This window comes from Nerophis lumbriciformis, linkage group LG20 (genome assembly GCF_033978685.3).
Source record: "Nerophis lumbriciformis linkage group LG20, RoL_Nlum_v2.1, whole genome shotgun sequence".
In the NCBI taxonomy this organism is placed as follows: Eukaryota; Metazoa; Chordata; class Actinopteri; order Syngnathiformes; family Syngnathidae; genus Nerophis; species Nerophis lumbriciformis.
In genome coordinates, this window is record NC_084567.2 from 27,694,610 (window position 1) to 27,707,082 (window position 12,473).

A 12,473-nucleotide genomic window follows, 5' to 3' on the forward strand; every position below is an offset into this window, starting at 1 on the left:
GATGTAACACGTGGCTTGGTATTGTCTTGCTGAAATAAGCAGGGGCGTCCATGGTAACGTTGCTAGGATGGCAAAATATGTTGCTCCAAAACCTGAATGTACCTTTCAGCATGTGTAAGTTACCCATGTATTGGGCACTAATACACCCCCATACCATCACAGATGCTGGCTTTTCAACTTTGCGCCTATAACAATCCGGATGGTTCTTTTCCTCTTTGGTCCAGAGGACACGACGTCCACAGTTTCCAAAAACAATTTGAAATGTGGACTCGTCAGACCACAGAACACTTTTCCACTTTGTATCAGTCCATCTTAGATGAGCTCAGGCCCAGCAAAGCCGACGGCGTTTCTGGGTGTTGTTGATAAACGGTTTTCCCCTTGCATAGGAGAGTTTTAACTTGCACTTACAGCTGTAGCGACCAACTGTAGTTACTGACAGTGGGTTTCTGAAGTGTTCCTGAACCCATGTGGTGATATCCTTTACACACTGGTGTCGCTTGTTGATGCAGTACAGCCTGAGGGATCGAAGGTCACGGGCTTAGCTGCTTACGTGCAGTGATTTTTCCAGATTCTCTGAACCCTTTGATGATATTACGGACCGTAGATGGTGAAATCCCTAAATTCCTTGCAATAGCTGGTTGAGAAAGGTTTTTCTTAAACTGTTCAACAATTTGCTCACGCATTTGTTGACAAAGTGGTGACCCTCGCTCCATCCTTGTTTGTGAATGACTGAGCATTTCATGGAATCTACTTTTATACCCAATCATGTCACCCACCTGTTCCCAATTTGCCCGTTCACCTGTGGGATGTTCCAAATAAGTGTTTGATGAGCATTCCTCAACTTTATCAGTATTTATTGCCACCTTTCCCAACTTCTTTGTCATGTGTTGCTGGCATCAAATTCTAAAGTTAATGATTATTTGCAAAAAAAAAAAGTTTATCAGTTTGAACATCAAATATGTTGTCTTTGTAGCATATTCAACTGAATATGGGTTGAAAATGATTTGCAAATCATTGTATTCCGTTTATATTTACATCTAACACAATTTCCCAACTCATATGGAAACGGGGTTTGTACAAAAAATGTACGCAATATAAATGAATAGGATGCAGACCAGAAGTAGATTTGGCTTTGAGAGCCCGAGTGTGTGCATAAAAAAACGCAATAAACGAAAATGCTGCTCAGTTACGTTCACAGTTAGATTTTAAGAGATACAGTACAGTAATATTCATGTTTTATAAGTAATGTAAAGTCATTTATTTCAAATAATCTTCACGGTGGCAGAGGGGTTAGTGCATCTGCCTCACAATACGAAGGTCCTGAGTAGTCTTGGGTTCAATCCCGGGCTCGGGATCTTTCTGTGTGGAGTTTGCATGTTCTCCCCGTGACTGCGTGGGTTCCCTCCGGCCACTCCGGCTTCCTCCCACTTCCAAAGACATGCACCTGGGGATAAGTTGATTGGCAACACTAAATTGGCCCTAGTGTGTGGATGTGAGTGTGAATGTTGTCTGTCTATCTGTGTTGGCCCTGCGATCAGGTGGCGACTTGTCCAGGGTGTACCCCGCCTTCCGCCCGATTGTAGCTGAGATAGGCTCCAGCGCCCCCCGCGACCCCAAAGGGAATAAGCGGTAGAAAATGGATGGATGGATGTATGAACAATAAACAAAAATATTACATTGACAACTACAATTCAGTTCAATTCAATATGTTCAAAAGTCATGTGTTTATTTTTCAGATTATGTCCAATGTTTGTATGAAACAGCGTGTATAAACTACTGTACACAATTGTGTGTACTGTTAGTGGGTGGGTTGCGTGTGTTCTGCACTGCAAAAACTGAAATCTAAGTAAGATTAAATATCTCAATTTGCTTATTTTCTGTCTGATAAGATAATTCTTCTCACTAAGCAGATTGTATGTTATAGAGTGTTTTACTTGTTTTAAGGGTTTTGGTCCTAAATGATCTTAGTAAGATATTACAGCTTGTTGCTGAGATTTTATGACCTATATTGAGTAAAACATACTTGAAACTAGAATAGCAACTGTTGCAAAGCAGTGTCATCAACACACACAAGTATAAAACTACTTTTTTAAAGTAATAATTTCTTATTTCAAGCATGAAAAAAAAAACATTAATATGACACAATTGTGTCTCATATTAAAACAGATGACAGCCAAATGGACTTTGCTGTTTTATTTTCAATAAAACAATATAAAATAGGTACTCATATAGTAGTACAGTTGTTATTAGTGAAAATATACTTATTTTAAGGTATTTTGGGGTTCATTGAGGTTAGCTATTTTTACTTATTTTGGAAAGTCTTCATAAGCCACATTTTCTTGTTCTATTGGCAGATAATTTTGCTTAGTTCAAATAAAATACCCCTAATTATTTTTATTTTTTTTCTTGTTTTTGAACACTGACTTTTTGCAGTGTGCTAAGACTGCGCGGAAAATTGATAACTGGTGTAGACCCCCTTATTTAAATGAGTATTTTACGTGTGCCACGTGGCTTTCACCAGGGAGACACTAATTTACTGCACATTCACGTTAACATGCTCCTACCTGGAGTCTTTTGCAATGTTTTGAAACATGCAGCTGACATGTAGCATTTTTTCTGGGCATTTTAGAGGCCGTCCTGCAGTGCGATCGACAACGGAGATAATCCTATAATAACATATGATAAACCCTAGCACCATGAAGGTGTGCCTTGAGAAATGCTCTCACCAAGTGTGCGCTAAAATGTTCCAGGCGCAAGAAAATGCATATTGGAGTAAGCTTTTTTCATTTTTATATATATATATATATATATACATATACATATAAATGTCATTAAAAACCACCAGACACAAGAACGCATCAATTTCATTTGTTTTTAATCAGCCCCTTAAGTCGTTCAGCAGTTATAAAATTAAGAAATAATATTGCTAAATAAACGATATGTCTAATTTTTATTTTTTTTTACAGTATGTTGACAAGCACATGTAGGACAGAGATGCAGTGTATAAAAAAAAGCTGAAGCTATATACCAGGCCTGGGCAATTATTTTGACTCGGGGGGCCAAATTTAGAGAAAAAATGTGTCTGGGGGCCGGTATATCCATCTATCTATCTATCTATATATCTATCTATCTATCTATCTATCTATCTCACGCATTTGTTCACAAAGTGGTGACGCTCGCCCCATCCTTGTTTGTGAATGACTGAGCATTTCATGGAAGCTGCTTTTATACCCAATCATGGCACCCACCTGTTCCCAGTTAGCCTGTTCACCTGTGGGACGTTCCAAATAAGTGTTTGATGAGCATTCCTCAACTTTCTCAGTCTTTTTTGCCACTTGTGCCAGCTTTTTCGAAACACGTTGCAGGCATCAAATTCCAAATGAGCTAATATTTGCAAAAAGTAACAACGTTTTCCAGTTCGAACGTTAAATATATTGTCTTTGCAGTCTATTCAATTGAATATAGGTTGAAAAGGATTTGCAAATTATTGTATTTTGTTTTGATTTACCATTTACCTTATTTCACATATTTGGGTTAAAAATATTTTTTGCAAACCAGTAATTATAATCTACAAATGATGTGTTGTTGTTAAGTGTCGGTGCTGTCTAGAGCTCGGCAGAGTAACCGTGTAATACTCTTCCATATCAGTAGGTGGCAGCCGGTAGCTAATTGCTTTGTAGATGTCGGAAACAGCGGGAGGCAGTGTGCAGGTAAAAAAAAAATTCTAACGCTTAAACCAAAAATAAACAAAAGGTGAGTGCCGCTAAGAAAAGGCATTGAAGCTTAGGGAAGGCTATGCAGAACGAAACTAAAACTGAACTGGCTACAAAGTAAACAAAAACAGAATGCTGGACGACAGCAAAAACTTACTGTGGAGCAAAGACGGCGTCCACAATGTACATCCGAACATGACATGACAATCAACAATGTCCCCACAAAGAAGGATAAAAACAACTTAAATAGTCTTGATTGCTAAAACAAAGTAGATGCGAGAAATATCACTCAAAGGACGACATGAAACTGCTCCAGGAAAATACCAAAAAAAGAGAACAAGCCACCAAAATAGGAGCACAAGACAAGAACCCGTATTTTCCGCACTATAAGGCGCACCTAAAAACCACAAATGTTCTCAAAAGCTGACAGTGCGCCTTATAACCCGGTGCGCTTTATTACGATTCATTTTCATAAAGTTTCGATCTCGCAACTTCGGTAAACAGCCGCCATCTTTTTTCCCGGTAGAACAGGAAGCGCTTCTTCTTCTACGCAAGCAACCGCCAAGGAAAGCATCCGCCCCCATAGAACAGGAAGCGCTTCTTCTTCTACCCGCCCCCGGAAGAAGAAGAAAAAACGCGCGGATATCACCGTACGTTTCATTTCCTGTTTACATCTGTAAAGACCACAAAATGGCTCCTACTAAGCGATCCGGTTCATAAAAAGACGCAATCTCTCCATCCGCACACGGATTACTACCGTATTTCACAGCAACTGAACCGCACTGTGGAACGGGAGCACGTACGGTGAATATTCGCACCACAGGGAATGAGAAGTCATCCTTCACTGTGGTTCTAGCTTGCCATGCTAACTTCCACCCATGGTGATATTCAAAAGGAAGACCTTGCCAAAAGAGACCTTTCCAGCCGGCGTCATCATAAAAGCTAACTCGAAGGGATGGATGGATGAAGAAAAGATGAGCGAGTGGTTAAGGGAAGTTTACGCGAAGAGGCCGGGTGGCTTTTTTCACACAGCTCCGAAGGCGAACACACCTTCACTAAGACGGGCAGACAGCCTCGGACGACATACGCCAACATTTGCCAGTGGATCGTAAATGCCTGGGCAGATATTTCGGTCACAACTGTGGTCCGAGCTTTCCGGAAGGCAGGATTCACAGAACAACAGCGACACTGACTCCCGATGACTTCTACGAGACGGAACCGGCCATTTTGGATACCACGCTTGCGCAACTTTTCAATTCGGACACCGAAGACGAAGAATTCGAAGGATTTACGAATGAAGAATAACTTCAGAAGGTGAGCGCTATGTTTATTTTGTGTGTTGTGACATTAACGTTCGAGCAACATTATGTTACTATTGCTCTACACCATTTTGAATTTTACTATGTTTGTGATTGCACATTTGCGTACATTTTGGGACAGAGTTGTTAGAACGCTGGTTTTCAATATATTATTAAAGTTTGACTGAACTATCTGACTGTTTTTTTGACATTCACTTTAGCGCAGCGTTTTTTTGACATTCACTTTAGCGCAGCGTAGGCGCGGCTTATAGTCCGGGGCGGCTTATTGGTGGACAAAATTATGAAATATGTAATTCATAGAAGGTGCGGCTAATAATCCGGTGCGCCTTATAGTGCGGAAAATACGGTAATAGACTACACACAGGAAAACAGCAAAAAACTCAAAATAAGTCAGGGTGTGATGTGACAGGTGGTGACAGTACACCTACTTTGAGACAAGAGCTATATTGATGCATGCTTGGTTATGGTTTAAAGTCATATCCAACAATTGCAACAACAACTTTTTACTCTCAACTTTCGTTTTTTAAATGATTTCTGCTGGTGGTGTGCCTCCGGATTTTTGCAACGCATAAAATGTGCCTTGGCTCAAAAAAGGTTGAAAAACACTGATCTAGTGTATGTTATCATTAAAAACATTCATTAAAAAGCCCAAGCTTTAATCATTCTTAATTTTCAATATAAACCCATGGGAATCTGATGCAGTTTAATAAATGTAACAAAACTATGCAACGTCATGTTTTCCTTTTCAATCCTCAGGGATTGCATGGAGGAATGTGGGTCTTCACCTCCCTCACATCCGACTTCATACCGCGCTCCTTCGCCTCCTTCGCCGCCACCGCATCCAAAACAACAAACACAAATGGATTACAGCAGATCAGGCTCAACAGGGGGAGTCCAGCTACGCATCAGGAACAGGTACAGTATGCGACGCTCATGTCCGTGACAGCCGGGGAACAACATGCCAGCTATGAAACGAGTCATCCAGGTTGTGGCCACTTAGAGATTAGGTGCTGCACTGCAAAAAGTCAGTGTTCAAAAACAAGAAAAAAAATAATAAAAAATTAGGGGTATTTTTTTTTAACTAAGCAAAATTATCTGGCAATAGAACAAGAAAATTTGGCTTGTCAAGACTTTCCAAAACAAATAAAATTAGCTAACCTCAATGAACCCAAAAATACCTTAAAATAAGTATATTCTCACTAATAACAAGTGCACTTTTCTTGGTAGAAAAAAAAAAGAGACCTTTTTGCTCAATATGTTGAAAATATTCTTAAATTAAGTAAATGCTAGTGTCATTATCTTGACATAACGATATGCGCTCGGCATTACATTTCTTAAAACCAGCAAACCTATACTAAAAACTAGTTTATTGTTTTTAATGGAAAGGCAACAAGGCAACCGCTTGTTACTCTCGTTGTCTACTAGCCGCTCAGGCAAATCATATGGTCTAAAAATGCATTTTTCCATCGATAACATGACATCATCGCGCCAAGTGCGTGCTCTTTCAGTCAATTAGTGCGCATATACACAGCCGGCCCCCGGCCAAAATTGTTTTAATTGTTATTTTGAGAAATGTATCTGAATGTGCATGAACTATTTCTGTTCAAAATTGTTTGAAATGTCAAATATTTAAATATTAACTGTCAGTTTACTGTACTGTGCCAACTGTACTACTATATGAGTACATCTTTTCTATTGTTTCATTGAAAATAAAACAGCAAAGTCCATTTGGCTGTCATCTGTTTTAATTATGAGACACATTTGTGTCAAAATCATGATTTTTTTTTTTTCATGCTTGAAATAAGAAATTATTACTTTAAAAATGTAGTTTTTTTTTACTTGTGAATGTTGATGAAACAGCTTTGCAACAGTTGATATTCTAGTTTCAAGCATGTTTTACTCAATATAGGTCATAAAATCTCAGCTACAAGCTGTAAAATCTTACTGAGATCATTTAGGAGCAAAACCCTTAAAACAAGTAAAAGACTATAACATAAAATCTGCTTAGTGAGAAGAATTATCTTATCAGACAGAAAATAAGCAAATATCACCCTTATTTGACATATTTAATCTTACTTAGATTTCAGTTTTTGCAGTGTGCAAGCGTTAAACAGGAAGTCAACCAATCAATATTTATTTGTGTCAGTTGAGGAGGTCACGACCCCTGCTGGACGTCCTGCCTGCATTTCCTTTCTGTATTCTCAAAGTGTCTCAGGGTTTATTAAGTTCAGTCGTGGGCTTTGGAATTTGCTCTTCAAACAGTTTCCATGGCAACCGCCTAACAAAAGTCCCACGTCTTCTTCAGCGGTTTTTGCATTTTACCTCGACTGTTTTACTTTAGCTGCGTGTCATGTGAGAAAATGTGAGGTGGTGGCTGAGTAGTGGGTGACATCTCCCTCACAGTCAGGTGGTTCAGGTTGGCGTCTCTGTTTGCTTAGTTGTGTTTTCTGTAGGCACTGAGGCTTCCTTCAACATCCCCAAAATATGTACGTTGTAGACTCTACTTTGTCCATCTGTGTGAATTTGGGCTGCTTTTGGTAGTTGGAAAGTCATCAACTATCTTAACGATAATTCAACTAATTAGATTATGAAGCATATAGGGCTGCAACAATTCTTAGATTACCCTATTTCCAGGACTATAAGCCGCTACTTTTTTCCCCACGCTGTGAATCCTCCGGCTTATAAAACGGTGCAGCTAATTTGTGAATTTTTGTTCGCGAATGGCCATAATTAGAGATGCCCGATAATGGCTTTTTTGCCGATATTCCGATATTGTCCAACTCTTAATTACCGATTCCGATATCAACCGATACTGACATGTACAGTTGTGGAATTAACACATTATTATGCCTACTTTTGTTGTGATGCCTCGCTGTATGCATTAAACAATGTAACAAGGTTTTCCAAAATAAATCAACTCAATTTATGGAAAAAAGTGCCAACATGGCACTGCCATATTTATTATTGAAGTCACAAAGTGCATTTTTTTTTTTTAACATGCCTCAAAACAGCAGCTTGGAATTTGGGACATGCTCTCCCTGAGAGAGCATGAGGAGGTTGAGGTGGGTGGGGTTGAGGTGGGGGATGGGGGGTAGTGGGTAGCGGTTTTTTTTTTATTGTAGTGTCCCGGAAGAGTTAGTGCTGCAAGGGGTTCTGGGTATTGGTTCTGTTGTGTTACGGTGCGGATGTTCTCCCGAAATGTGTTTTGTCATTCTTGTTTGGTGTGGGTTCACAGTGTGGCGCATACTTGTAACAGTGTTAAAGTTGTTTATACGGCCATCCTCAGTGTGACTTGTATGGCTGTTGACCAAGTATGCTTGCATTCACTTGTGTGTGTGAAAAGCCGTAGATATTATGTGACTGGGCCGGCATGCAAAGGCAGTGCCTTTAAGGTTTATTGGCGCTCTGTACTTCTCCCTACGACCGTGTACCACTCCGCACAGCGGCGTTTTAAAAAGTCATAAATTTTACTTTTTGAAACCGATACCGATAATTTCCGATATCACATTTTAAAGCATTTATCGGCCGATAATATCGGCAGTCCGATATTATCGGACATCTCTAATCTTAATGATAATTCAACTAATTAGATTATGAAGCATATAGGGCTGCAACTATTCACAGATTACCCTATTTCCAGGACTATAAAACACAACTTTTTTCCCCACGCTTTGAATCCTGCGGCTTATAAACTGGTGCGGCTAATTTGGGATTTTTTTTCTTCGCGAATGGCCATAATGTTTTGTATACAACAAATAGTTTTCACATTACGCCAACAGAGACACTGAAAAGGTGTGTTATTGTTTGTGCTAGGACGCCGACTTTGAGCAAGTTCGCTCACTGCAGGTGCTGCAGTTTGACGAGGCACTTCCTGTTTTGAAGTATATTCGTCCATAGCGTTTCTGCTCGAAAAGGATTCTTCATGCATCACTCCAAGCAACGTTTGTAAGTAGAGATGTCCGATAATGGCTTTTATGCCGATATCCGATATTCCGATATTGTCCACCTCTTAATTACCGATACCGATATATACAGTCGTGGAATTAACACATTATTATGCCTAATTTTGTTGTGATGCCCCGCTGGATGCATTAAACAATGTAACAAGGTTTTCCAAAATAAATCAACTCAAGTTATGGAAAAAAATGCAAACATGGCACTGCCATATTTATTATTGAAGTCAGGAAGTGCATAATTTTTTTTAACATGCCTCAAAACAGCAGCTTGGAATTTGAGACATGAGGAGGTTGAGATGGGCGGTGGGGTGGGGTATATTGTAGCGTCCCGGAAGAGTTAGTGCTGCTCCCGAAATGTGTTTGTCATTCTTGTTAGGTGTGGGCTCACAGTGTGGCGCATATTTGTATCAGTGTTAAAGTTGTTTATACGGCCACCCTCAGTGTGACCTGTATGGCTATTGACCAAGTATGGATTGCATTCACTTGTGTGTGTGAAAAGCCATAGATATTATGTGATTGGGCCGGCACGCAAAGGCAGTGCCTTTAAGGCACTCCCCCAATATTGTTGTCTGGGTGGAAATCGGGAGAAATTCGGGAGAATGGTTGCCCCGGGAGATTTTCGGGAGGGGCACTGAAATTCGGGAGTCTCCCGGGAAAATCGGGAGGGTTGGCAAGTATGGCTGGGAGACGCTCCCTACATCCGTGTACCACTCCGTACAGCGGCGTTTTAAAAAGTCATACATTTTACTTTTTGAAACCGATACCGATAATTTCCAATATTGCATTTTAAAGCATTTATCAGCCGATAATATCGGCAGTCCGATATTATCGGACATCTCTATTTGTAAGTTTTACAATATAACTAAAACAATTCATACTTAGTAAACGGGACAAGCGGTAGAAAATGGATGGATGGATAAATCGTCCCATGTGTGATGTCAGTAGGAGTGTTTTCATGCATATGTGTATGTGCTATCGTAACGTAATCAAGCCAGAGTCATTAGGGAATATGCTACCATGTTTACAATTGTCTGTTAGTCATATTAATTTACAAACCCTGTTTCCATATGAGTTGGGAAATTGTGTTGGATGTAAATATAAACAGAATACAATGATTTGCAAATCATTTTCAACCCATATTCAGTTGAATATGCTACAAAGACAACATATCTGATGTTCAAACTGATAAACATATATATTTTTTGCAAATAATCATTAACTTTAGAATTTGATGCCAGCAACACGTGACAAAGAAGTTGGGAAAGGTGGCAATAAATACTGATAAAGTTGAGAAATGCTCATCAAACACTTATTTGGAACATCCCACAGGTGAACAGGCAAATTGGGAACAGGTGGGTGCCATGATTGAGTATAAAAGTAGATTCCATGAAATGCTCAGTCATTCACAAACAAGGATGGGGCGAGGGTCACCACTTTGTCAACAAATGCGTGAGCAAATTGTTGAACAGTTTAAGAAAAACCTTTCTCAACCAGCTATTGCAAGGAATTTAGGGATTTCACCATCTACGGTCCGTAATATCATCAAAGGGTTCAGAGAATCTGGAGAAATCACTGCACGTAAGCAGCTAAGCCCGTGACCTTCGATCCCTCAGGCTGTACTACATCAACAAGCGACATCAGTGTGTAAAGGATATCACCACATGGGCTCAGGAACACTTCAGAAACCCACTGTCAGTAACTACAGTTGGTCGCTACATCTGTAAGTGCAAGTTAAAACTCTCCTATGCAAGGCGAAAACCGTTTATCAACAACACCCAGAAACGCCGTCGGCTTCGCTGGGCCTGAGCTCATCTAAGATGGACTGATACAAAGTGTAAAAGTGTTCTGTGGTCTGACGAGTCCACATTTCAAATTGTTTGTGGAAACTGTGGACATCGTGTCCTCGACCAAAGAGGAAAAGAACCATCCGGATTGTTATAGGCGTAAAGTTGAAAAGCCAGCATCTGTGATGGTATGGGGGTGTATTAGTGCCCAAGACATGGGCAACTTACACATCTGTGAAGGCGTCATTAATGCTGAAAGGTACACACAGGTTTTGGAGCAACATATGTTGCCATCCAAGCAACGTTACCATGGACGCCCCTGCTTATTTCAGCAAGACAATGCCAAGCCACGTGTTACATCAACGTGGCGTCATCGTAAAAGAGTGCGGGTACTAGACTGGCCTGCCTGTAGTCCAGACCTGTCTCCCATTGAAAATGTGTGGCGCATTATGAAGCCTAAAATACCACAACGGAGACCCCCGGACTGTTGAACAACTTAAGCTGTACATCAAGCAAGAATGGGAAAGAATTCCACCTGAGAAGCTTAAAAAATGTGTCTCCTCAGTTCCCAAACGTTTACTGAGTGTTGTTAAAAGGAAAGGCCATGTAACACGGTGGTGAACATGCCCTTTCCCAACTACTTTGGCACGTGTTGCAGCCATGAAATTCTAAGTTAATTATTATTTGCAAAAAAATAAAATAAAGTTTATGAGTTTGAACATCAAATATCTTGTCTTTGTAGTGCATTCAATTGAATATGGGTTGAAAAGGTTTTGCAAATATTTGTATTCCGTTTATATTTACATCTAACACAATTTCCCAACTCATATGGAAACGGGGTTTGTACAATAGCATTCTTTTGTATTGTTGCAGTTTCGTAAATTCACCAAAACGTCACTGTGGAGTTATTGAGTCTGTTTAGCTGATTGGAGAACTAGCTTCCACAGCAAGTGGGTCCATGACTTCTCTTTTGTTTGATCATCCGTTTTACTGTCGTGTTACAAGCACCGTATGGAAATAATGAGGGTATGTAAATAACGATTTACAAAATCTTTCGTACCGGTATACTGTATATCTGCGGCTTATAGTCTGTCGCGGTTAATATTTGTAAAAAAAATGTTTTCTTCTAGAGTTCGGTGGGTGCGGCCTAAATACCGGAAAATACTGTAAATTGATTAATTTAATTAATAAAAAAGCTTTGATTTGCATTTTGTTGCTTCAATGATTATTTAATAAGTAAAATATGTGTATATATTTTTCCCGAAAGAGTGCTCCAAATGAGCGTACATGAGAGTGGTGCACCTATCGATGATACAGGTCACACTGTGATTAATGTAGCCTGTGAGTGTGTGTGGCGGGTACAGCAGGGTGCAGAGAGGTGGCTTAAAGAAAAACAACAACAAGGAAAAAGAGCAAAAGGCCCAAAGAAACACAAGGTCACATTAATCCTTTATAGAAGTAAGCATTTTCAAATAACATGCACATGTCCACAAACAAACATCAATAACTAATGTTGGTAGTTTGATGCACACATGAACAAGCGGTAGAAAATGGATGGATGGATTAATTACAAGGAATAAATACTTGACTATTCCGGCAACAAATAAATAAGACATAAGTCAACCTCTTCCGGTCTAAAAATGTAAAGAAAAAGATGTAAGGCTTTACTTCCAAACGTTTAAAAATCTCCGCACACGACAC

At 39.7% G+C, this 12,473-nt stretch overlaps 1 protein-coding gene across 3 annotated transcripts in view; it reads left to right on the forward strand.

The window, feature by feature from the left end:
- The window catches only part of shroom3 (shroom family member 3), a 214,528-nt gene that overhangs the window by 95,167 nt on the left and 106,888 nt on the right, over positions 1–12,473 (forward strand). For all 3 annotated transcript variants that reach the window (XM_061980735.2, XM_061980737.2, XM_072915338.1), the window contains one exon: positions 5,789–5,947. In XM_061980735.2, the coding sequence (XP_061836719.2) occupies positions 5,789–5,947 (159 nt within the window). The remainder of the gene's footprint in view (positions 1–5,788; positions 5,948–12,473) is intronic.